At 39.9% G+C, this 27,863-nt stretch overlaps 2 protein-coding genes across 4 annotated transcripts in view; both read left to right on the top strand.

Moving 5' to 3' along the window:
* Window positions 1-217: 217 nt before the first annotated feature.
* Window positions 218-20,041, top strand: slc1a3a (solute carrier family 1 member 3a). 2 transcript variants are annotated; one of them, XM_050050577.1, is made up of 10 exons: window positions 218-375; window positions 871-1,202; window positions 2,278-2,415; window positions 11,191-11,395; window positions 11,564-11,606; window positions 13,294-13,562; window positions 13,661-13,894; window positions 14,278-14,472; window positions 14,904-15,038; window positions 17,511-20,041. In XM_050050577.1, the coding sequence occupies exons 2-10, from the start codon at window positions 1,019-1,021 to the stop codon at window positions 17,713-17,715; spliced, it is 1,608 nt and encodes a 535-aa protein (XP_049906534.1). In that variant the 5' UTR covers window positions 218-375; window positions 871-1,018; the 3' UTR covers window positions 17,716-20,041. The 2 variants fall into 2 exon arrangements, with proteins under 2 accessions (XP_049906534.1, XP_049906535.1); XM_050050578.1 differs by having other exon boundaries at window positions 222-375; window positions 876-1,202.
* A 6,503-nt stretch (window positions 20,042-26,544) lies between these two features.
* nipbla (NIPBL cohesin loading factor a) overlaps window positions 26,545-27,863 on the top strand; it is a 35,220-nt gene continuing 33,901 nt past the window's right edge. For both annotated transcript variants that reach the window (XM_050050552.1, XM_050050551.1), the window contains exon 1: window positions 26,545-26,925. The gene's annotated coding sequence lies outside the window, so the exon portion shown is untranslated. The remainder of the gene's footprint in view (window positions 26,926-27,863) is intronic.

The following is a 27,863-nucleotide window of genomic DNA, read 5'->3' as shown; positions in this document are numbered from 1 at the left end:
CTCCCTTCTGTCTGAAAAGCACCCCCTCGCCCCCACCTTCTCTAAATTACTTCACTTTTTTAGTTCCCGCCTCACCTCCCCACAAGCCCACGCTGTGTGAGGGACTAACTCTAGTTTTTCTTCTACTATGGCACCGCCTCCATTCTCTCACTGGCTCTTTTATTCCCTCATCCCCGCCACTGCTCCCTCCTTTCTTTTCTCCTCCGCCCTCTCCTCTTTTTCTGCTCTTTCCCTTCATTGCTGGTTGCTCACACCAACCAGCTCACAGCCAAAGAGCTCCTCTGTCCCTCTCACACCGATCGGGCTTTAAACCACAACTTTTTCCCAAAATAACTGAGACATTACTCCAGAAGAAGTTATTGCTCAAGTGTAAAGGTACAGAAACAACTTCTATCTCGGTATTTTACCATTTGATACGTCTCAAAATGCATTTTACCATTTCAGCATTGACTATGTCTGTGTGTGTCTGTGTATGTCTGCATGCATATGAGTGTGAGGCTGTAATCAGTGACAGTAGAACCACACATGTGGCGTTGTAGTTACTCCAGTGTACGTATGAGGAAGTCTGCGTGCCTTGTTAGTGCAACACATGTGCTCTTCACCGCATTTCATTGATAAAAGAGTTGATGTATTTTATGTTTTATAATGCATTTTGGGAGGTTGCTTGATTATTTCATCGTCTACTCTGCATGTGCTGCACATTATATGTAGAGGTTTTACATGACAGTAGCTGTGGAGTCCAGCACAACAAACCTTTATCATCAGACTGAACTAAGAGTGCGACAGAGTAGTTGCCTACCTTTCATCAGTTGTCTTTTTGCGCTCAAGTATCTATCTAACTCTCATGATATGTCCTTCCCTTTCATTCAGGACAGTTGTCTGGAGAGGTGTGACAGAGAGGACACGGAGCAACAGGTAATAAGTGGCTTAGCAGCACGATTAAGGTGTTACCTCAACATTTACCTGGAGATCAAGTTCCTGCACGTTAAAAGCAACTTTGAAGATTCCAAGAAACGCCATGACTCAGAGCAACGGGGAAAACCCGCAGAGGAGCCGGAGTGGTCTCCACCAGATCCGTGCTGGGATCCAGTCTCGATCTCTGCAGGCCAAGAAGAGAGTGCAGAGCATCACGAAGGATGATATGAAAAAGTTCTTCTTAAGAAATGCCTTTGTGATCTTAACCATCGCTGCTGTCATTATTGGTGAGTGGGAACTTGCTCTTTATCACACATGACACTGTCAAACACCGCACTTTATCGGTGATTTAGCTGATTTAAAACTGATGATTATTGGAGAAGACTTTGCTCCTCTCCATCTTGACCCCTCCTCTTTTCAAGCTTGTAAAGAAAAGGGCAGCAGATTTTCTGCCTTAACCCAACAGTCCATCAATCTGGTGTGATCAACACCCCCGCAGCGGGAAGGAAGAAGGAAAAGAACTGAAACAAACTCACCGGATGAGAGGGACCTTGGATGAACTTAGCGGACAGGCCTTTATCTGACCCTGTAGCTGACCCCTGACCTGTTGCCATTAACCTTTGAAACTGGCCCAGTAGGAAGTGAGCCAGGCCCACCCACTGCCTGCACATCTGCAGCCTGGCTAGAATTACACCATGCCATGACAAACACATTTGACTGATTGTTGAATTCAGGATATTGTTCACTTCAGGCTGCTGGGTCAGCCACCTGGGCCCTGTTGGTGGATTAGTGCTGCAGTGGACAAACTGCTTGTCGAGAGAATAGACTCCCCCGACACTGAAGCAAAGAACTTTTGCACACATTTTCACAATTAAATCAAGTTAGAAAAATGACCACAGCAGAAGTGACAATCATTGCACAATCAGTGGTATTTTGAGGAGTCTATAAACTACACCTCCTCCCTCAAAATACCAGTAAATGCTAATGCCTACCATGAATATCATTGCACAATAAGTCTTCCCAGCAATGATGATGTCACCACATTCTTTAACCTCCCTGCCTTTAATCTTTATCGGTGTAGTCACACCTCTCCTGCATCTTTACTAATAACCATCAGCCCAGTGTGTTTTATTTTGGGACATGTAAGTAAACAGTACTAGTGTACTTACTCAAGAGTCTACAGTGCAGTCATCTTTGAGACTTTTGTTGATATCCATTCATAAATTTTGCTTGAACATGATTATATCCAAGTATAGGTGTCAAATCTGGGACTCTCTTAAGGTCTGGTCATGTTGACACAACAAAAGTTTAAATGTTCTAATAAAGTTTTGACTTTGCCTCCACATCTGATCCCCATTGCAGGCATTATCCTGGGATTTGCCTTGCGGCCATATAACATGTCTTACCGGGAGGTGAAGTTCTTCTCTTTCCCCGGAGAGCTGCTGATGAGAATGCTTCAGATGCTGGTGCTGCCCCTGCTGGTTTCCAGCCTCATCACAGGTATGAGCTGAGCGTCAGGTCATTTCAGTTCCATCGGGACATCCCCCCCAAATGTTAGTTCATTCAATCAGTTGATTTTACCTCTTACTCTTGTATCCTTCTATCCAGCCACACAGACATTATAATATTCCTACTTTTCTAAAGGCCGAAACCATTTATTTTCCGTCACTCATAATCAAACTCAAATATTTCTCATGCTTGTAGTGGAGTACTGGAGATATAGCGTATAGAGATGTCTGCCATCTCTTGAATATATTGAAACTAGCATCAAAAACATACATTTGAAAAACTCAACAGCAATGTATCTTTCCAGAAATCATGATCCGGTTACTCAAGATAATCCACAGACCTTGTTGTGAGCAGTTTCATGTCGGAACTATTTTTTTTCTGCCGAACTACACCTGCCAACTCTATCACCATGCAGAAGAAAGGATGCATCTACTCTAGCATGAAAGCCTCATGCCCGTGACAGTGTGGAATGTAAACATTAATAAATCCTCCTCAGCTGAGTGGTAACGTTAGCTAGCTCAGTGGTGCTAGGTGAGCTAGCAGTAGATGCATGTTGTCTTTAGCGATACAGTTGGTGGATGTAGTGCATAGCTCCTACATGAAACTGCTCACAGTCACAACAAGGTCTGTGGATTATCTTGAGTAACCAGGTCATGATTTCTGAAAAGCGACATTGCTGCTGGGTTTCTCAAATTTATTTTTTAAGCACTTTGAGCACCACAAGCCGAGTGCCACATAGTTCCATTATATTGGAGAGAAAGCAGACATCTCCAGGGCTGATATCTTCAACACTTGACAACTCACACCAAAACAATCTAGACTGATATATAGTGCTATGGGTAAGAGAGAAAATGTGTGTTTCTGACTTTGGGGTGAACTGTCCCTTTAACAAAATAGATATGGCAACATTGCATACCCAAGGCTTACACACCGCACTCCTATGTGGTTGTATCAGTGGTTACTGTAAAATGTGTCAGCTATTTTTAGTTCAAATGTTCCTCAGATAACACTTACGGTTCAAGCCTGTATGACACTGTTTTGTTCTAAATATGTAACTTAGTCACCACCCACAGCTCACTACTGTATCTCCTAATACCAGAAAAACCCTGAATATTTTCTTGTATCAGCACATCTGCAACATGTTTGTAAGCCTCTGTGTTCAGAATGGCTCCACAACTTTCTGGCAGTCACTATAAAAATACACCAGACAAAAACCCATCCACCTTTTACCACTGTGCCCCCTGATATTGTGTCTCTCCTGGCCTGAAGTGAAAGTATAGCACAGCATCAGTGTGCACATATGGGAAAGTGGGACCACTCTCTGACACTGTTTGAGATTTTAGTTACATGTTTTGCACGCAGCATGTGTTGATAGTGTTGTTTGTTGTTTTGTGGCTCCAATGACCGACATGTACATCATGAGTGGCAGAGTGAGCCAGCTGTTTGTTCAGTCGACACTGGTTGTTGGTTTTGGGCCAAGTGGCGGACAGGGTAAGGATGACCTCATGAGCGAGATAGAGAGACAGAGAGACAGAGAAAGAGAGATATGTTTTGAACTTACACTGCTGGTCTCATTCACATATTTGACCTGTGTTGTAATGGTTTTGATCTTGATACAATACGCCCAACGCAATCTCAGCTTTATTGTGTTTTAATTGTACAAGCAATTCAGATATTTATGGAGTGGATCACTTTGTGCTTTCAGTACGTCTTGTACCCTCTGCAGCTCACATGTATTTGGGGCTGTGTTTGAGGACAATCACAAACATATGACACTGAGATTTTCAGTCCTAATCCAGGGATGTTCATTCGTCACTGTTGATATGCTTCATAAACCCAGTCAGACACGTAGGGATGTTTTCTTCCAGGGGCAGAGGCGTGTAGGTTTATTACTGAGTAGAGCCTCCACTTGTTATTGAGGTAGAGGTATAGATAGAGTCATGGAACATGTGAGTTTCCAAAAACACTGGTCAGCAGCACTGACTGACAAAGGCAGGCGGGGCATACTGAGACCAAATGTCCAGTCCCTGAGCAGTGATCGACAGGGGAAGAGGCCCGTCTCCCGAAGGGATGACAGAGCCACGCTGTACGATAATAACCTGCTTTGTGCTGCAGTGGGGCGTAACATCAGCATCCTCTGACATCATGTCACATGACCGCAGCCACAACATGTGGAAACCAACAAAGAGGGCTGTTCTGTAGCCAAGTCATCCAGCACATGGCTCTCGTTTGTGTGTGTGCTTTTAGCCAAGTTATGAAGTTATCAGATGCCAAGCTGATAATCATTACACTAGAAAGTCATCTGCTATGGGACAACAAATAAGTCACAAGCAACACACTGTTGTTGCCAGGAAGAGACTTGAAACCATCTATTGCAGGGAATGTCATGTTTATTTTGTGTTGTTATGGAGTGGTAGTTTGGTTGTGCCACTTAAAAAGTCCACACCGCATTAGGACTGCAACCATTATCTATATTAGAATTGATTTTAAGATTCTTTTAATAACTTATATTTTTTTTATATAATTATTTTTATTGCGTGAGCAAGGGTCTGAATACAACACATTCCATACTTCATTGTTTTGTATAAACACAAACTCTTCCAAAAAATTAGAATTCTTTTAATACTACCTATGCTCCAAGTCGTGACCTGAGATCCTCAAGCCTGCCCTCACCAGTCATCCCTAGGTCAAGGCTGGTAAGGAAAGGTGACCAGGCTTTTGCCAGCAAGGCCCTAAGGCTCTGGAATTCTCTGCCTGTCTGAGGGAATTACCTGTTTTTAAATCATTGCTTAAAACGTGTTTTGATAGGAAAGCTTTTCCTTTTAATGCCTGATTTGTACTTTTGTGATTTGTAACTTTTGTGTTTTATTTCCTTTGGATTGTTTTGCTTTCTTATTTCTATGCCCCATGTGAAGCACTTTGTAGCTTATTTAGATAAGTGCTATACAAATAAATATTGTTATCATTATATTATTATAGTGTTGATTAATCTGCCAATTATTTTCCCGATTAATTGATTATCATTTAGACTTTAAGATGTCAAGAAGTTGTGAAAAATGTTTGCCACAGTTACAGAGAGCCCAAGTGATGTAATCAAATTGCTTCTTATGTACAACCAAAAGTCTAAAACCCAAAGACTCTTCATTTACTATCAAAAATGACAAAGAAAAGCAACAAATTCTCACAGTTAAGAAGCTGGAATCAGCAAATTTTTGACATTTTTGCTTGAAAAATGACTGAAACAATCAGTCAGTTATCAAAACAGTTGGTGATTAAGTTTCTTTTCAACGGTCAGGTCAAAAGCAAGCAAAAGTTCTTTTGCTAATGATGCTTGAGTCATGTCAGTTTGCCACAGCAAAACAGAGCACACAGCATGTGCTTTTGGGTTGAGGTGATCTGGTTCCACCCTGCAGGAATGTAAGCACACTGAATGCAAACAAACTCCTCCTTGATAGAATTATTACAGCGCTAAAATGTACAAGTGATTTTACAGCTCCTATGGAGATATCATCAGCTAGCTTTTAAAGATTTAATAGAGTAGACTGAGGTCAGGGGTCAGAGCAACTACTGTGGCTGAAAGAAATAACTCACAAATACACACACCCTCAAATGGTGACTCTTAAACTCGCGGTCTTGAAAGAATTTTGACTTTCAAAGCAATAAAACAGGAGAATCAATAGATTATTAGATTAGCTTTATTCACTGGGAAAGAAAAGGTTATGATATACGTGTTTGAAACCCTGCAGCACAGCTCTCAAGTTTATGAAAAGTTTGACTCATCATTGAAAGTCCCTCTTTTCTCCCATAACTTTTCAGATTTTTGCGGAAACTATGACCTCAGTCATGGTCTTAGGTAACTTTAGAGGACAACAGCTTCTCTTGATCTTACAGAATGTCTTGACACACTTTAGCTGTATGTTTGGCTGCATTTCTACCCCATAGCACAGGCTGGATTCACCTACTTCCCCATAAGAATCACTGCATGAATGTAACTAAACTCTATTTCTAGAGCAGTGATATCTTTACATTCATGACTTGGAGCACGACTTTGAGAGTAAGAGGATCCAGAGCTATGATCATATGACTTCTTTTCTGCAAACACGAGGCCCCTCAGTAAACGGGCTGTCATGCTCCTAATGCTGAATTGTGCCTCTATGTGAAAGGGGTTGTCCCAGAAAGGGACCTGCCTCTGAATTTTGATCCTGTCTAAAAGCGAGGTTGAATTGGGAATCAGTTTGAGCAGTGTCCTGAGGCGCCCTGGAAGGTAGGAAATGAAGGAAAGCAAGACTAGTGGACAGACAGTCAGGAGAACCAAGGATCAGAAATTATGAGAGACTTCGAACAAACCACTCGACATGTGGTCCAAAAATCCATATTGTCTCCAGGCATTTCATTCGGGGAACCTGGGAGTCCACCACAGAGTATTAACAGAGCCAAGACAGGGGTTGGACAGAGAGAGGGGATGTGGGCAGTAAAAAGAGGAAAAGGAGGATGATCACAGAGGAGGTTGCTGGAAGGGGAGCTTAAATGTAGAAGGGGGAGGGAGTCAAGGGGAAGCCAAGGACAAGGAGTAAAGACAGGACACGAATGGAGAGGAGGATGGGGGCAGCTCTTGTAGTAAATAACTGGACGGATTCTTTGTAAGTTCGTTGAATAAAAGCAGGAATGTAATGGTATAAATGATTGAAGAAGTCACAAGAACTGTCTGATAAATGTCAACTGATGAATTGAGTATTTCACTTAGAATATGTAAAAGTATGTAAGAAACATGAAGAAAAATGTAAAGCATATGTTCTCCCTCGGTGAAAAAGTCCCTTGCAGTGTTACATTACCATGATTTTATGATATGTATTTCATGTAAAACCTTATTTAAACATCAGTCAGTGTCTAAAATCAAGTATAGCCTTCAGAGAGAAATGTTCATCATCTTTATGAGTCCAGTGTAGCTTAGTCTTGTGTGCATTTTAGCACAGACTACACACAAGTTTGTGTCGTTACAATGTGCAATATATATATTTATTTCAAAAGGATCATTGTTTAAATCCTCGTCTTACCCAGTATCTGTGCTATGCTGTAGCTATTGTACTGCTGCATCTAACAATAATTCACTTTATAGACATTTCTTGGTTAATCAATTCAATTTATTGTTATACAGATGATACCCAGTTATATCTGTCGATCAAGCTAAATAAAGCCAATCATTTAGCTAAACTTCAAGCATGCCCCAAGGCCTGCCACACCCAGCTGATGGTTGGCTATAGGTCAGTGCTGGGCTTTTGGTTAGTGCCTGTCACCCTAGTTTTTGCAGTTTGTCCTGCACCGTTGCAACCACTGTTGGTTTTTTGTCGGCTGATTCAGCATATTGAATTGGTGTCAGAGGTGGCGGAGCCTGTCGGTGAGAGAAATCACTTTGATTGGCAGTTCAGATCAGTGTAAGAGAAGAGAAATGGAAGTGAGGAAAGTAAACAAACAACTAAAGTCAAGATAGTGTGAGATCAAAACAAACTTGTTATATAAGGTACTTGAGTTCTTTTGCAGAAACGGTTTGTAAATGTTCATGTCATTGTTCACTAGTGCATGGTGAATATCCTTTGTTCTTTCAACACCAGGTTGTGTTGTTAATGTGCTAACTGGCTGACTGGTTTCTCTTTTTGAATGACGAATACAGACTACTGCCCCCTACTGGTGTGGAGAGTTATTTCCTTTCACGCAGTTGCAGAACGCAGGTGCTAGTTGACTGTTGGCTTTAGTCTTACAGTGTGTTTAAGTGCAACTTTTTGGCAAAGACACAGGCAATGTGAGGTGATACAACAGTCAGCCTTCACCCCTGCCAGTTCTTTGATGTCAGTTTGGTGTGTCTGGGCCTTTAAGTACATAAAACCAGGATGACCTGCAATTTCCTGATGTTAAACACTGGCAAAAGTGGTATTGTACTTGGCCTCAAACACCTCTGAAACACATTATCTAAAGATAAAGTCACTCTAGGTCAGTGGTTCCCAACTGGTGGGTCGCGGTCCAAAAGTGGGTCGCAGGTCCATTCTGAATGGACCGCAAGTGACTCATAAACGTGCCAAATTTGTCAAAAAAATCACACTTTATTTTGAAGTACAGTGAATATCTGGCACAGAGCTTTTGTTTTGAAGTGTGGTTTCCTGCTGTAGAGTGAGTGAATAACAGACAGCTACTTAAAAATGACAGCAAACTGTCTTGACGACATGGCTGAAGCAAGTATGATGCTGAATGTATTAAACTGTGTGGACCTTCAACAAATGGCCATGGATAAATCTGAACCGCATGGCTGGACCAGTTGGGAACCACTGCTCTAGATGGCATTGCCCTGGCCTCCAGTGCCAACATAACTAATCTTAGTTATCTAAGGTTAGATGTTCAAAGTGCCTGTTTGGTCCAACCAGCTCTTCAAAATCCAAGCTATTCAGCGTAGTATCACATGAGACAAAGAAAAGAACCAAATGAAACAATTTAGGAGGGTGAAACCAATAAAAATCAATCATCAGAAGCAACTCATTTTCTGTTAGATCTATTCAACTCTAAACTTTTAAACTCCACAGACTGACGTGTTGAGATATTTCTGACTGCAGGTAAACTCTTGCTAGAACCATGAAGTCAATCTTTGCTCAGCATCCGTGGATGTTAATTGCCCTCTGGTCAGACCTCTTGCAATAGCTGTGTCCTGCGCTTCAACTCACCCCCCGCCCCCTGAAGTAGGCCTACTTTTGTGTTTGATGAACATTCCCCTTATGAGAAAGAAAGTCATTCTCCCTGCTTTCCTTCAATCTTGGTCCTTTCGTTCTTTTGAAAGGATGGAATTGGTGAGGCTGCGTCCGTTGTTGCCTGGACAACAGGCTGGGGATCATTGTGTGCGTGCGGGGCTGACTAAGTCAACAAGTTTTCCCAGGGCTGTCAGAAAAGGAATAGGAGGAGAGCAGGAGAAGTAACAGGGGGTTGGGAGGAAAAGGGTGGCAGTGAAAGAGGATTGCAGCAATAAGATCAGCGTACAAGAAAAAGAGAGGAGGGAGGCAAAGATGTGGGGGGTGGGAGAGGAGGAAGAGCAGGGGAAGGGGCACAAGGGGGCACCCTGAAACAAGAGGTGGGGATGGAGGGGTGGTGGAGAGAGGAGGTGAAGAATTTGGGTGAAGAGAATGAGGGAGGGAAGGATGAGGAGGGGAGGAAGAGGATCAAAAAGAACTGGATAAAAGCTTAAGTCCTGGGCATGTTGAGACAAGAGGAACAGAGAGGGCCAAAGCAGGGGCAGAGGGTACATACACACACACATAGGCACACACACACAGTCCCAAAGTGCCACCTATGAAAGGAACACATACATCTCCCATCACACAAAGCCTGCTTTGCCTTGTACAGCTCTGAATGAAGATAATGGCCATAATAGGAGCTGACACTTTGAAAATACAACGTCACTCTCACGTCTATTGAGGCAGCATGTCTGTTTCCAAATCCAGTTCTCTCAATGGCTGTATTTCTTTTTGCTACCATTATCCTGACAAAGTCTGTTTAATGCTATTAGAGCGGTGGAGGACAGTTTAGCCTCCAGGCTCTGTGACGCCCTCAAACTCTCATATAAAACATTTTCCCTCCCCCAGCAGTGGTTTATCATTTCTTAACCGAGAACCAGCTTTCTCAAAACTATTTCTCACAAAACCTGAAATTGATTTGTGGCTTTCCAGTAGGCCTGTAAAATAAAACTCACCACATATTCAAGGTTGTGTGTACTGTATAATTAGATAGCATTCAGGGTTCGTTGCAGGAGTGATTGCCAGACGTAGCAGGGAGCATTTTCTTTGTAAGAAACCATCGTCTGTTTTCTTCTGAATCGTGCTGCAACACATTTTTTTCCTGTTTAAATCGCCACTCTTTGTATTTTCTCAGGTTATTCGCACAAATATTCAACTGAGGTCAGACTGTTAATCTGTAACTGACACTCTATCTGCTCTGTGTGTTCACAACAAACAAATGTCGCACTTAGGACATGCAGCACTGTCGTATGACCAAATCTGACACAATGATGTATACTGTGGGGTGAAACTTTTTGCTCCCTGTTTTTTAGTTTCTTCCTGCAGACATAATTTAACATTTACTATCTGTATATGAATATACAGTGCATAAACAGGTTTTGTTGTTAGATCTGCCCCTTGCTGCTGTACAGTAGGTGTTGCTTTCCCACCAGCAAAGGTCAGAGTCAGATTGTGTTTCCTGCTGCTCTTTGTTGTTACAGATAGTTAGTCAGATAATCCAGATGGGTGTATTCCACCTATAATTACAGCACCTTTTCCCAGGCTAACTGTATGCTCATAGGAACAGAAGTTAGTGGCACATCAATGCAGACTGTAAGGTCACGGGGTAGCATGACAAAACATGAAAGGGATGTGTTTTTCCATGCACAGAAACAGCAGCAAAGACACAGTATTTCTTATTCATTTAATTCTGATACTATTGCAGCCTGTTATTTTTATTCTCTTGATGCAACTATATGAGGCAACGTTTGGTTTTGTGCATGTGACTGAAAGCCAGTTGTGTGTAATTGTAAAGCAATTGAATGAAACACTGCTCAGTGACTGGTACAGGATGCCAGATGAAGCTGTGTACAGCACTGTTGCTACACTGCTGCTCCCTCTACAGGAGCTGCTTGGGACTGAAAGTTGATCCATGTTTCTGTTAATACCAGTGGATAAATACTAATAAGAAACTCTTTGGAGGAAACACCTACATTTATGAACATGTCCTTTCCAGGTATGGCCGCTCTGGACAGCCGTGCCTCTGGTAAAATGGGAATGAGGGCAGTGATCTACTACACCACCACCACCGTCATTGCTGTGTTCATCGGTATCGTCATGGTGCTTATAATTCATCCTGGAAAAGGATCGAAGGATGAGTTCTCCAAGCAGCCGCAGATAGAGCAGGTCAGCCCCGCTGATGCCTTCCTGGACCTTATCAGGTACCTAAACACACATGTACGCAGCTTCAGTATCCACATACACTCACATGAGCACTCCAGCACACTGATTCTGAATATTTTATTCATTGCTTGGCTGTTTTTAAGCGATGTGTGTTTGTAATTTGCAGTCATTTGTGACAAAAGTGTGTTTCTTTTGTTGTTTCCTAGAAACATGTTTCCTCCTAACCTTGTGGAGGCGTGCACCAAACAGGTAACTCTGCCACCACATCCTGCCTCTTTCTTTGTGCTGCAGCTATGTGACATGTTCTTTTGACTTGAGCATATGTACCCAAGTGAACATTTTTCCCTCAAGAACACCTTGAGGGAATTTCTTCAACTTTGGTGCGAACATTCACTTTTACTCAAGGATAAACTGATAAGAATTTGGTGTCCAAAGGTTAAGTTTACTGTGATCTCACAAAACATGTTTTTGGCCACCACTTAAGTATACTTATGCTAATTTTGACAACATTTCACACAAATGTCTGATAGGATTAAATCATGAAGTGATGACTTTTCAAAAGGTCAAAGGTCAGCTTCACTTTGGCATCACAATGTTCTGTAAAAACACTTTTCTGGCCATAATTCAACGTCATACCTCAGGAACACAAGGGGAGACATTTGGCCAGATACTGCACTGGTGACTCAACTCAACTTTATTTATATAGCACATTTTATACAAACATGCAGCCCAAAGTGCTTCATATGGCAAAATTGGAATGACACATAAAATATTAAAAAGGCAAACCAACCAAAACAGAACAAACTAACAAAAAATATGAGTAAAACTCAATGGAATAAAAAGACAGTAAATAAATGAATCCAATAGAAAAAAAAAACAAACAGGTAAAAACCAATGGTTAAAACTTAAAAATCAAGACTGTAATGTTCCGCCAGATTAAAAGCAGGATTAAAAAGATAGGTCTTTAATTCACGTTTAAAGATATAGAGAGAGGCATCCTAATATCCAGAGGTAGTGAATTCCACAGTTTAGGGCCATGAAAACAGAAAGCGCTCTCACCAGGACTAACATGGGACACATGAGGAACATTTAAAAGTAAAGCAGTGGAGGACCTTAGTGATCTGGCTGGAACATAAAATGACAGAAAGCTAAAAAAAAATGCAAAATTAAAGCTTTATAAACAAGTAAAACAACTTTAAAATCAAGTCTATCTTCTGTCTTGAAACTGTGCCAGTTGTTCAGATCTTCTGCGCTGCTGTATTGAACATACGTGTGTGAACCAGTTTTAGAATTTTTTACCTTCTTTGCAGCAACATCCATATTTAAAGCACTGGCCACATACTGTATGAGTCTGGATGGACAGGACTGTAAACTGTAACTACAACTTGTCTGGTTCCCAGAGGCATATAACCATGAGGCTATGATTCTGTTTTTTTATGCTCGTATTGCAATTGTCATTCCTGTGGACATTTTACTACTGACTGGAAATGAAATTCCTCAGCAATTAAATCTAAATATGCCATGCCTATATAAAAACACAGCAGATGCTTATGCCTGACACAGCAAAGTTTTTAACTGAGGCCCTTGTCTCAGTGTCACTTTCACTTCCTCATTCCAACTCATTTTGGACAGATGGGTACTCTGGTGGGATGTGACTTATTTTTGTGTACCAGATGGTTATATACGGAGTTGACAGCACAAACAACTGAGTTTTGAGCCAAATGTACATTTTTGTGTTTGACATGTTCGCCTGCGAATTTCTGAATGTTGGGGACACATTTTTTTCACGTTCAACAAGCAACATATTCTTGCTAGACTCTTCAGTGACCCTGAATCTCAGGTGTTATTCTTGAATGGAAGTATTTATAAAAAAAATATCATTGCCCTGGGCTTTAATCCTTATTTAACCCATCCTCTTTCCCTTTTCTGAATTCAGTTCAAGACGCAGTACGCCAAGAAAGTAGTCCATGTGACGATGACAGTGAATGAATCCATATTCACACTCAATGGTAGCCAGGAGATCACCCGGGAGGAGATGATCCCAGTGCCAGGGGCGGTTAATGGAATCAACGCTCTCGGCCTGGTGGTGTTCTCCATTTGCTTCGGTCTGATTATTGGGAGCATGGGGGAGCAGGGGCTGCCCCTCAAGGACTTCTTCGACTGTCTCAACGAAGCCATCATGAGGCTGGTCGCCATTATCATGTGGTAAGAACCAGGAGGGATAGATTAAGGATTGATGGATAGAGTGAGGACAGAATAAAGTGTTGGATCTGGATTATATACTCACACTCATGGATCCCCAGGTATGCTCCTATCGGTATTCTGTTCCTGATTGCTGGTAAGATCGTGGAGATGGATGACATCACAGCCATGGGGGGCCAGCTGGGAATGTACACAGTAACAGTCATTTGTGGCCTGCTCATCCACGCCATCTTCGTCCTGCCAACGCTCTACTTCGTCATCACCAGGAAGAACCCCTTCGTTTTCATTGCTGGGATTTTGCAGGCACTCATCACGGCCCTGGGAACGTCCTCAAGGTTTGTGTTTGCGTTATGTCTAACTCAAAATCTCACAGACTGATAAGGAAGGTGAAGGTACAGCACTCAGCGTACAGGGAAATTAAATGACTTTGCTTCAGTGTTTAAGAAACAGTTAAGGGAAACGAAACTTAGGGCAGTGTTGCATGTATTTGAGTGCACTTTATGTCTGTTTCTGCAATATGTATTTTTTTGTGGCAGCCTTTATTTCCAAGATAAACTTCCCTCAGGATGAATAAAGTCTCTTAGAAACAAACACACAAAAAAGAAACAGGCACAAAACACAATAAGATAATGATTGTAGGAGTCTGGGCTGATTTTTCCCTATGTCTGTGTTTTGCTGTTTTTTTTTCCACCCTCCGTCTCCGTCTGTCGTCTCTCAGTTCTGCCACATTGCCCATCACTTTCAAATGCCTGGAGGAAAACAACAAATTGGACAAGCGCGTGACCCGTTTCGTGCTCCCTGTCGGAGCCACTATCAACATGGATGGCACTGCTCTGTATGAAGCCCTGGCTGCCATCTTTATCGCTCAGGTCAACGATTATGACCTTAACTTTGGACAGATTCTCACCATCAGGTATGTGACACACAGACACTTGCTTTACAATGTTTGCTCTTAAAAAATCCATTATAAAGTAATTCTATGACTTTAAAGGACCCAAAAGGATTTGATTCTGTAAACCTCGCCTGCTCTGAGAGAGTTGAATCAATTGTGGATGTACTGGAAAATATTTCTATCACATTTGTCTTTCATCATGGCAGGAAATGCTGTTTAACCCAAACAAAGTATCTCCAAGCCTCAAAACCACTGGTTGCAGATTTATAAATGACTCTCTAACCACCAGACTCGCTTTGTGACTAAGGATAGATGTATTCCAGCCAGGGTTATGAATTTGAAGAGACCCTCCTCAAAGCTATTACCAAGGAATGACTGAAAGGTCATAACAAGGACGCGTCTGTCAGTGTCACACTGCGGTGAATGATTAGATGTGCACTTTTCCCCCTCAGTATCACGGCCACGGCAGCCAGTATCGGAGCAGCTGGAATCCCTCAGGCAGGATTGGTCACCATGGTGATAGTGCTAACGTCTGTAGGCCTGCCCACTGATGACATCACACTCATCATTGCAGTTGATTGGTTTCTGTAAGTATTAATATTAATAATAATTATGCATTTTATTTCAAAGCACTCAAGGACACCCTACTAGACACAGTTAAAAAAAAAAAGCAGCAATGTATCCATAGATCATAAAAACAAACAATTCCATACTATACACTAAATGTTAATAAAATGACTAGACAGAAATTGTATTTGTGAATATTAGGTATAAAATATTCATCATAAAGTCACCATCGGTGCAAGTCACCATATGTGTGTGTCTCCATTAAATATTGACTATGCAACATCTTTGAAAAACTTAATATATGATAATATTATTTAAAAAAAAAAACATGAAAAACCTGATTTTGAAAAACGTGAAGACTTTTCCTCAAGTTGCACCAGCACTCTGATAAATGATGGAAAATTATGGTTTTATAAATCCTATAAATCTATGAATATCCATTCAAATTTCTTGCACTATTCATATCATTTACAGCTTACAGAAAACTTTGAGTGTATATACATTTTTGTTTTTATTTATTTTTTTATTGTTGGTCATTTGTGCTTTATTTATATTCATACAATATTTATATGAACACCTATTCTTGCACATACTTGTGTACATGTTGACAAAACAGAAACAAAAGTATTTAGATTTTAAAATTCATAGCAAAGAAATATTTTACATTGACAACCCTGTGTCTGATTGGAAAAGTGAAAAATGAAAATGATTTATTTTCAACTGTTAAGGTTCACTTTTACCGCACTTGGCACTCTGCCAGTCTATCTATTCAGATTTGAGGTATAGTGATGAATTTAGGCCAAAGCAAGTGTAATTTTCATGATAGAAAGGTCAACCTAGGCTCAAATTGAAGCTTATTTAAAAGGGAAGCTTTGTACATACAAGTGAAGCAATAAAATTAAACAAGAATTGATTAAAAATAATCATTTTTGGTGAGAATTTGTCAAACGGACAGTCATGTTTTTTGTTTGTCTTTTTGTGTGTGATATTTTGAAACAAAATGGGAGCAAGCCCCAGAATCTCATTTTGCTACTTTCCCCTTTGTGTCAGGATACTCGTTGCCAAATGTCATACTTGTATGACTATTCATGCCATCGTAGTGCCCTAATATTTGCATTTACATCATTTAGCCATGTCAGAGAAAAAGGGGGTTTGGCCCCTCTGAGACCAAACAGATCCCAGTTGGTGGTGTTCGTTATCAGCTTGTGATGGCCCAAGATATAGGCTAACAGGAAATGATAATGGAAAAAAAGGTAGCAGAGAGCATCATGAGGGCTGGACCTGGCTCCAGGCCGAACAGAATGCCCAGAGTACGCTCTGCCGCTCTGAGAGTGTGGTGCACTCTGAGTGACTATTTACAAATGCATCCTGTGTCACACATCTCTGTTATCTCTGTATTTATTTATTTATTTTTAACAATGGAAATTCAGGTTTTTAGCTGTACTCAGGCTCAAATTTAGGTGTGCTCCTTTTATTGAGGACCCTGAATGATGACAGGCGAGGTAGGAGAGCATACTGACTGAACTGCACAGATGGAAGTCCGTCAGGTTGTTGGCACCTTGAGAAAAAAACAGGAAGGAGAGAGGAAGAAAAGCAGGGGGAAGAAACACAACAGGCACTTTGCCCCGGCCTGGCATGTTACAGAACATATAATCCTCTCTATTGTACACTGAGAGAAATAAAAAAAAAATCAGAATCAGATTCCTTGCATGTGAACACAAACTTGGACATAAAGGTGATTATTCTTCTCCTTCCTCTTCTTTTTCTTTAGAGACAAATAACAAGGGTTAAATCATGAGGAGATATTGTTACATCATAGTAGTACAACTGTAGTGTGGTATGAATTCAATTAGGCTTCACCCAGGGGGATTTTAAGAGGTTAAAAGAGATCAATTTGGTGTGCTGCACGCTCTTGAGTGGATTATAGGACAGCTTCCAGAGACACTCCCTGCACATTCCTTGTCCCTCAGTCCATCTGGTTTTTATTCCGTCGGTGTCCAAAGCCAGCATGAAGCCCAACTTCCTCATTATCTGCTGGCTGTGTTTCTTGTGCTTTGAAGATAGCCTGCGGCGATTAAAACTATGCTTCCAGTATTCTCGTGCTATTTTTTTTTATTAACGCACATTTACAAACAGTCCATGTTGAATTAATTTTTAATGTCTTTAATGAAACTGTTATTACCAGAACCATCCAGGGTGCCATGAATGCGTGCACTGCAGCCTGCAACTTTGGGCTGCAGACTGGAAACATGAGCAATTATAAAACAGGAGCCTACAAAGAGGCAGAGAGGGACTAAATTGTAATGCACAAGTTTCATGCAGTGATTTTAATATTGCATTTAAATTGATTGCATTTCACTGGAGATGTACCTAATCTTAGTCTTTAAATCTTCTCTAATTTTGTTTTGCCGTCTCTTGTTTGTCTTTTTTATCTTGTTTCATCTTGTCCTGTCTTGTCACCTCGTCCTCACTTGTCCTCTGTCTTTCTTCAGGGACCGATTGCGCACCACCACCAATGTCCTCGGAGACTCCATCGGCGCGGGCATAGTGGAACACCTGTCTCGCCACGAGTTACAGAAGGACCCCGAGGTGGGCAACTCAGTGGTGGAGGAGGCAGACAAGAAGCCGTACCAGCTCATCTGCCAGGAGAACGAGTACGAGAATGAGAGGCCTGCGGACAGCGAGACCAAGATGTAGATTTTTTTTTGTCCGAGGTTGCGAGTTTGGAGGGTCCAAATTAAATTGATCTACAGCTAGAATATATTTCAGCCAAGATGAGTTCCACTAATGTGTGAGGTCTTGTGTGGGCGTTCCTGACACACTGTAGACTTGAAATGGTTCGTTTTTGTATTGTTTTTGAGTTTGTGCTATGATGCTTCCTAAGAGCACTATGATGTATCCACCATAAGGTGGCAGCTGTTTACTATTCAGAATGAACATCTCTAGAGCCCAGCAGTCAATGGCCTGTATGCCATACTCACCTTCTCTCAGAACTGTGATGACTAATCTCACCCACTAGAGGCCAGTATTGCTGTGAGTCTTACTACCACAGCAAGTTACAGGCTATACTTACAAAGACTTTTTCTGGCTTTAAAGTTGTTGCTATTGTTTGAGTGGTACTGTATGTAAAAAATGTGAGTGATATGATTGTAACAGTCACTTTGGAGATGGATGGGGAAAGTGTTGGATATCATGCACATACACTGGTTTGACCAGGCTGACCTCTTTGGGGAAAAAAGGGCTGTTTATTTACAAACGCTTCTGCATTAGTACACAGACTTCAACAACTAAACGAATGAATGATGTCATTTACCTTTGTCCCCTAACTGTCCAAACCAGGAAGTGCTATTCGAAGCTGACAGAATAACTTGGCAAATATCAAACCTTTTGTTTTTGTTACATAAGTTCCTCAAACCAATCATAACAATCTTTAAGCCTGAGTAACCAAAATCCCTCAGCCATGTTTTTACCCGTAAATTTGCCCAGCTGAGAATCTGAACCTTAATCAAATCAGAAATTTAAGCTATTATATATTTCAACCAAAAACAAAAACACCAAAAATATTGTCTAAATTTCTCTACAATTTAATTAAAGGAGCACTTCACCCAGTAAATGACAATTCATAAATCAGTTAGTCGTGCTGTGTTACCTTGAATTTGTGAAGAAAACTTTGGGGGTTTTTTGCATGCCTCCACGGAAAATCACCACAAAAAATGATTTATTGATTGATTGGGGTCCACATTTAACGTCAACAAACAAATAAAACATCCACTTAGAAACTCTGACACAACTCTCGCAGTATAATCCAAGTCTCATTTATCCAGTCGTATGCTCAGTGCTTCCAAAACACATGTATATTTTGCTAAAAAACAAAACCTCAGTGTTGGAGTCTGTCTTTGAAGAAAGCATAGATAAGTTTCAGTTTCAGTTCGGTTCTGAAAAGTAAGGTTTTAGTGAAAATGCTTGAGTTTGGGAAGTACTGAGCCTACGACAGGATAAATGAGACTTGGATTATACTGCACAAGTTGTTAACAAGAGTTTGTTAACTGATGTTTTGATGAGTTCTGCTGTTGTTACATGTGTTTCCCAGTCAATCAGTAAATCAATATGGTAACCATTTTCAGTGCTCATACGAGAAAAAAAGCTTTTGTTACGAATTAAGCACGACAAATTATTATTTTGTGGGTGAAGTGTTCCTTTAAAACTTTCCCCACCAATGCCCAAACAACTCGCTAACTCGCTAACAGTAATACAGTGATGCTTCAATAGGAAAAAAAAATCATGATTTTATTTTTGATACATTCTAATGATTGTGAGTTGTTCCTTCACATAAGCCCTCTGATATGGGCTTGTAACTACAAATTACTTGGTTGAAAGATTCACATGTCTGTATGAAATATTTGTTTGATATTGAATTAGTAAAATGATAGTCAGTAGGTTGGATATATAATTTCAAATTGTCAATTTAGCTTTCTATAGGTAATAAACTGTAATGTTTATTTCATTTGATTTAATACAGATATGTTTTGCAACAAATTTCGGTTAACTCCCTGTCTTTTAGTTTCACTAGCTTGTGCTTGATTTAATAAATTATATAACACAAGTGGCTTTGTATAGAAGATTCCTCTGAATATACTGTACTTGTATAGAGAACTGTAGATAAATGTGTACATTAATTGTAGATTGAAACTGTAAAGGGTTACTTGAGGATTGCATATGTAAAGATGTTGTAGCCATGCTCTTATCAAACCTGAAGACCAAACTAACAATCCCTCTAGTTCCTCTTACGAACACAAAACTGTCTGATTTAAAGGACCAAATGTTGTTTTTTTTCTTTACACACTTGAGGAAATGGAATAGTTCCTTTGTTTACAGTTGCTGGTGTCTCTCTTAATATGACTGTTTCTCTCGTCAATTCACATGAGACTGCACACACACGCACACACAAACACACACACATGAGTGAACAATAGTTGTAGTTTTATCTTGCATGGATTTTTATGAATAAAAAATGAAATCAGTTGTTGTGTAGTTATTGTTTTATTATGAACATCTGAAAGACCAAATGTATAATATGTGGATTCTAAACTAAGCCACCATGTGTTGATGAACAGATGTCCTTAAATGTCTTAAATTCTCATTTAATTGTTGTTTGACATCTTCCCAGATCTATATTCTTATATATTTACATTCTCTCCATAATTCTGTCATCCTGATTGTCTGTAGTTTTATTTTGTTGGTCTGGTTGTCCAGGGAGAGGGATCCCTCCTCTTTTGCTCTTTGTGAAGGGGTCGAAGGAAAGAGGATGTAGCATGTTGTACAAATTGTAAAGCCCCTTAAGCATGGATAGATTACTGAACGGGCTTACTAGGCACAGGCCCAGGGGCCCAAAGTGTCACATTCCACTCCCCCCGGCCTTACCTACAATATGTCACCAACATGGACAAGTACCGACCAGGAAGAGACTCAAAATGACCACAGAGAGACACGAAAAGACCACAAAGAGATGCAAAGGAACTGCAAATAGACACAAAATAACTACAAAAGGGGCAAAACTAACACAAAGAGATACAAAATTACCTCAAACAGACATAAAACGACCAAAATATACACAAACTTACCTCAAGCAGACACAAAACAACCAAAACAGACACAAAATTACCTCAAGCAGGCACAAAATGACCAAAAAATACTCAAAGTTACCTCAAAAAGACACAAAATGACTAAAGGAAATACAAAATTACCTCAAGCAGACACAAAAAGACCAAAAACAGACACAAAATGACGTCAAGCGGACATAAAACAACCAAAAAATACACAGTTACCTCAAAAAGACGCAAAACGACCAAAACAGACACAAAGTGACCTACAGCAGACACAAAATGACCAAAACAGACACAAAGTGACCTAAAGCAGACACAAAATGACCAAAACAGACACAGAGTTACCTCAAAAAGACACAAAACGACTAAAAAAATACAAAGTTACCTCAAAAAGACACAAAACGACTAAAACAGACACAAAATTGCCTCAAAAAGACACAAAACAACCAAAAAATACACAAAGTAACCTCAAAAAGACAAAAAACAACTAAAAAAAACACAAAATCACCTCCGACAGACACAAAACTACAACAAAGAGACCCAAAATGACCAAAAAAAGGCACAACACTACCTTAGGCAGACACAAAACAACCAAAAAATACACAAAATCACCTCAAACAGACACATAATGACCAAAAAAGAGGCACAACACTACCTCAAGGTGACACACAACCAAAATGACAAAACCACCACAAAATCTGTGTGTCCTGCTCCTGTGTAGGAGAGGTTGTGGGGCCTTTTCCATATCTGTGCCCAGGGGCCATTTGTCTCATTATCCGCCCATACCTGTTTCCAGGCATAAGGAGGAGCGGCCTGTGAACTACCCATATTCATACCAAAGAGCTGCCCAGATGGATGTAATGTACCGATACCTGGCAGTGAGTGTGGGTGGAGGCAGGAGGTTGCTTTAAGGTAACATTAGTGGTTGTTGGTACTGAAGGCAGTTCTTGATTTCCTTCACCAACCCTGATGGCTGGAATTGGTTTTTCAAACCAAGTCCTCTTATCTGCAGTCTGTCTTCTGTCAGACTGTTGCTTCTGTAACAAACACTGCACTATTTCCAGTGCTGGGGAGTAGGACATGTAATAAAACTAGTAGCTTAACTATATTAATATTTGCATAGTGATTCCAGTAGTTGATTGCCCTGTTTTTGTAGTTGCAACCAATTTTGGTCCATAAAAGGACAGGAATGATTTTTTTTTTCATTTAAATGTTGATATTGCTATAACCATTAGGCATATGTTTTGGTTGTTGAACAAATGTTGACAGACGTTGCTTGCCTTTTGCTTGCTATCATGCTATTTTAGAAGTTACATGTCTAACTGAGTAATCCCGCTTGGTGTGATACCCCCACCTGGACACTATTTTCTGGAAGGCAGGTGTCTGACTTATGAACACTGTATACAAAACCAAAGCTCACATTCCTTACACTTCCCCAGTAGTGGGGTATTTGAGTGGCATTTTTTGCTGACAGGTAATTTTTTTAAACATGTTTTGTTATGATTTCATATCACATATACACTGCCAATTTGATTATAGTTTTTACAAAATAGTCTGAACTACTTTCTCTAAGTAGCTTTAGTTAGCCGAACTGCATTTCTCCATTAGGGGAGCTTTGCTGTAGTTCAGCTTCTTCCAGTGTGAGGTTATTGGTAGCCTGCAGAACTTTGTGTTCAGAGTAGCTTCCCAAACACTGTACACTGTGAACCTTTACAAGCAGATTAGCAGCTTAATCATCTACTTCTGTGTGCAGGACTTACCATAAAACACGTGGTGGCAGCAGCACTCCACTGACAGGAGTCAGTCAGCTGCTGAGCTACATACTATATCTATATTGGTAATGGTTTTAGTAGTACTAACAGTGTAATACTAACTGTGTAATATATATGTCTATATATATATGTAGAAGAAAGATTTTTAACATTTCAGAAAACTTATTTATCTACAACGCTATTGTGCAGCTAAATCTTTGTTTCTATCAGAGATCTGTAGAAAACACACTCAGTAAGTAGAGCAACAATACATCTGTGTAGTTTCTACAATTAGATATTCTTTTGTAATTTGATAAATCCAAGCTTTGGGAGATTTAAATTCAGATTGTGAGAAAACAGTTTCTGATGTTTTTCAAAAGTACATAATAGGGCTTAAGAAGACATAAAATTCAGTCATGGCAATTCATTTTATTTGGCTTTTTTTTAACGCCTTGTTTTAGCAGAGGAGTCTTTATAGTCTTCTCTTCTCTGGTTTATATGATATTCTGAGAACATCCATATGGTCTCATATGATATGTAGAAATGTAGTGTTAAAGAAACACAAAATAAAACAGGATAACACAGCAGCATAGTTGGAGAGTAGTGAAATAAATGTATTTAAGATGGTAGGTTATTTACATTTTGCAGTAACTTGCTGATAGTTCAACTAAATTAATATCTGCAGAGTGATTCAAGCACTTAAAGAGTTTTTAACTCATTTTTTGGGCAGGTTACTGAAATTACAAAGATTTTGGGGCCATAAAAAAATCAGGAATGATTTTCTTTATTAGTTGTCAGTTATTCAGAAGTATTAATTATTGCACTAACTTTATTAATTGCTGCATGCTGTTGCTAGAAGTTACTTAGTGAACTGGTTAATCCTGCTTGGTGCTCATCTGGACTCCTGGATTCCTTACACGTTCCCATGTGTAGTGGGTATTTTTTATTTCTTATTTTCTAGCTTATGTATGACCTGTAAAAAAGTGGGCATTTTCCACAAAAACTCAATTGAGTGGCATTTTTGTTAGAATTTCAAATCACATGTAAACAGTCACAAAGTTGTTTGTTTTGTACATAGCTTTAGTTAACCAAATTAAATGTCTCCCTGGGCCGTAGTTCAGCTTCTTCCAGTGTGAAGTAATAGCTTGCAGAGTTGTAGTTTACTTTTGAAGTAGCTTCAGTGGGTATATCTCAGAAAACCAATCACCATCATGTTTAACAAATGCAGATGCTGACACCTTGAGGTCAAACAGAGATCTCCTTCAAAACACCATGCTTCACACTTCCTGGAAAAAATAGCTTGTAAATTTGGCAAATATAAAAACTTTTGCAGAGTGCATTTACCATAAACAGTCAGGATAGATAGATAGATAGATAGATAGATAGATAGATAGATGTGGTATGTAGTACCTTTACCCAAGAATGGTCCTTATGTTTCTACTCCACTACATTTCATATTATAAGTATAACTCCTCTATATGACAGTGTGTTACTAGTTACTTTGCAGATCAAGATTTAATGGTAAGAACAGCCTTTAAAATACTATGCATTATTAGCGACTTTTACTGGTAATTGAGTATGTTTATTTACAATGCCAATTCCAAAAAAGTTGGGATGCAACAGAATGCAATAATTTGCTAATCCATTTTCACCAACTGAATTACAAAAACAAGATATTTAATGTTCAAACTGATAAACATGATTGATCTTTGTAAAATATACCCTCATTCTGAATTTGATGCTGGCAACACATTCCCAAAAAGTTGGGACAGAAGCAACAAATGACTGGGAAAGTTGTGGAATGCTCAAAAGACACCTGTTTGGAACATTCCACAGGTAGACAGGTTAATTGGTAACAAATGAAAGTATCATTACTGGGTTTGAAAGAGGCATTCTCCTAAGGCTCAGCTGTTCACAAGGGAGGATGGTCACTTGTGAAAAACTGTGTGGGCAAACAGTCCAACTGTTTGAAAACAACCTCAATGCACAATTGCAAGTAATTTAGAGATTTAACCATCTACAATTCATGATATCAAAAGATTTAGAGAATCTGAAGAAATCTGGCAAGGCAGAAAACCAGCACTGACTGGCTGTGACCTTTGACCTCCCAGGCAGCACTGCATTAAAAACCAACATGACTGTATAAAGGATATTACTGCATGGGCTCAGAAACACTTTGGAAAACCATTGCTGATAAACACAGCTACAAATGCAAGTTAAGACTCCACCATGCAAAGTGAAAGCCATAATCAACAGCATCCAGAAACTGTTCCGACTTCTCTGGGCCTGAGCTCGTCTGAGATGGACTGGATGGTAATCAAGAGGAAAAGGACCATCCAGATTGTTACCAACCCAAAGTTCAGAAGCCAGCATCCATGATGGTATGGGGGTGTGTTAATGCCCATGGCATCTTGCACATCTGTGAAGGCTCTGTTAATGCTGAAAGGCACGTACAGGTTTAAGAGCAACATATGCTGCCATCCAGACGACATCTTTTCTAACGAGACAATGAGTCACATTCTGCATTTGTTACAATAGCGTAGCTTCATAGTTAGAGTGCAAGTACTAGACCGGCCTGTTTGCAGTACAGACCTGTCTTCCATTAAAAATGTGTGACATATTATGAAGCACAAAATACGACAGTGGAGACCCTGAACTGTTGAGCACTGAAGTGGCATATAAAGCAAGAGGGGGAAAGAATTTTATTTTCAAAACTTCAACAGTGTCCTCAGTTGCCAAACGTTTACTGAGTGTTAAAAGGAAAGGTGATGCAACCCAGTGGTAAACATGTCCCTGTCCCAGCTTCTTTAAAACATATTGCAGGCATCAAATTCAGACTGAGTGTATTTTTACTGAAAAAATAAATACCTTTTATGAGTAAGAGCATGAAATATCTTGTCTTTGGACTGTATATAGGTCAAGAAGGATTTGCAAATGATTGTATTCTGTTTTTATTTACGTTTTACACACACTGTCCCAATTATTTTGGAACTGGGGTTGTAAATAGCAGTGGTACTTCACTTAAATGAATGAATGAATAATTTCAATTTCAGTTACATATTTATTTCACACAAATTTTCTCACACTCAATAACCAAAAAAGGAATAGGCCGAAGCCCCAGGTTTATTTTTGCTTATCCTATATCACCCATAGGATAACCCAGAATGACAACAATACCAAAGAAAGGAAATAAATAAATTACATTGCATCATAATCCGTAATCATTTTACATTTCAAGGCTTTTTAAAAACTCACCAGAGAGCAACACAGTTTCAAACCAGCACTGAGTCCATTATAACTTGACTCTCAAAACTGAAACACATCTGTATTTTACATGGTTCTCACTTAACATGTAAACTAACCTCTTAAATTATAATACCCTCTCTTAATTTGAAACATTTTTGAATAAAGACAAGAAGGCTTTTGTTCACAACTCGAAAAAGTATTTCCAGTGTTTTTAAATACACAATGTCCGGAAGTTTTAAGGTGCAGGATGCTTTGAACAGTTGATTAGTAAATTCACAATAACTTGCTTTATGTGTTATTCTAAGGGCTGTTTTCTAAGGTTCGGCATTACATGTGAACAATATAATATAAACATTTCTATTTAAACAACTCCCTTGTCTTATAAAGAACAGCAATAAATTTAAATAATTTCCATTTAATCTGTTCAATGTGTGGCTTCCAACATAGTTTATAATCTATAATTACACCTAAAAATTTTGTTTAACATACACTTTCAATTTCACGTTCAGTTTTATTTCACAGTTAGACCTATTTAAGTAGCCTACCTGAGTATTTCCTCCACCACAGCACACATAACAGAAAATACTTGGATATGAGTGTGTATAATAACAAATAATAATAATAATAAAAAAGCATAATTTATCTTACAAATATTTGTACTGTATGTTAGTGTATGCAAGAAGAAAGTTTAAGATATTTATAGTGATTTAATTGATATTTTTGGTAATTCCATGGCTTATTTAATCACCAGAAAAATAAATTAATTCTTTATATATTTATTTATTTAAAACTAAAAGTAAATATTCTGTACTAGAGGAGTTTAGGTTGTGTTACAGCGCTGCCTTGCGGCTGAAACACGAAACGTTGCATGGCATTTTGTTTGGCGCCGATGGAGGGAGTCACTCCTGAGATCTTTGGTCAGTCAGACGGCAGAACTTCCGGTCGGCATTTTGTTCTACGAGAGGAGAGCCTCTTGATGATCGCAACAATCGTCATATTTCTCATTTACTGTCGAAATTGGCTGCACTCATTGTTTATGTCGGCGCAGACCGACTGAAACTCCGAAGAACGAATGTTTCCCCATGAATGTACGTTGAAACATTCACCCTTGAGTGACGGAAAAAGAACGAATCAGTCCGACCCGGATTATTGTTGATAGCTAGCAAGCTAGCTAACCAGCTAGCTGGCAAGCCAATCGAGTTCCTTCTGGAGGAGCTGCGAGAGAGAAGAAAGGGGGAGCTAGAGATACGGACACGGACACAAACCAAGCTAAAACATTCCCCTCCCTTTGAACGCAACATCCGAAGGTAAATATAATCACCTATCTATCTTTATGCAACAAACTTTTTAAATTGCGATTATTAATTATAACAGTAATGAATGTTCTGCTGCAAGACCACCTACGGCGTCGTTAATCGTTGACCGGGAGGTAACGGAAGCTAGCGAACTAGCCAGCCAAGCTAGCTAGGTGTGTTTTTGCTCCGCCAAGGCGCACGGCCTCAACTGGATGTCATTTGTCGAGCCCGAGGATTGGGCCGTTGCCACGGAATTGAATTCCGACCCGTTGCTTTTACATCTACTCACACCAACACATCGCATTTTCCCGAGCTCACGGGAAATTGACGAACATTCATCAACCCCGACAAGCGCTTCCTTGTATTATTTGAATTGCCGTCCCTTTATTTGAACGGGGAAACAGCATTAGAAGCTAACCAACAACAGTTAGGGGCTAGTTAGCATAACTAGCTAGCTATTAAAACACGACTATTGTTGTTAGCGAATGTTAGGCAGCTAGCGTTAGTGATCTTAGCTGCTATCATAAGTGGTAACACTAGCTTCGCGGTTAGCTCGGAAGACCCAGGCAGCCAACTTCTTGGCAGTGTAGCGTTGATGATTTTGTTCGCATGTAACGTTAGCGGGCTGCAGCTGGCATCTCAGCTAACTAAGGTAAACAGTTAAATGAATGCTAACGTCAACTGTATGTTAGCTAATTGTTGGGTTGTTATTGTCTTGTGTAATTTTACTTCTAACGCTGTCCGTTAGTTGCTGGAGCTAATGTTGGTTTTGGTTGCTATCCTGTTTTGAAATGTTTTGAGTGCCTAACGTTACAGCCTGGGTACAAGCTCCGTTGCCTCAGCTGCACTTACTCAACTATCGGAGTTTGGTGGACATGTAAATGTTAGCGGGGTCTTGCACATTTTTGCTTCTTGGCTACAACAGGCACAGTTTGATTGCTTTCTGCAGT

This window comes from Epinephelus moara, chromosome 8, assembly GCF_006386435.1.
Source record: "Epinephelus moara isolate mb chromosome 8, YSFRI_EMoa_1.0, whole genome shotgun sequence".
Lineage (NCBI taxonomy): Eukaryota > Metazoa > Chordata > Actinopteri > Perciformes > Serranidae > Epinephelus > Epinephelus moara.
This window is presented reverse-complemented; position numbering and strand designations above follow the sequence as displayed.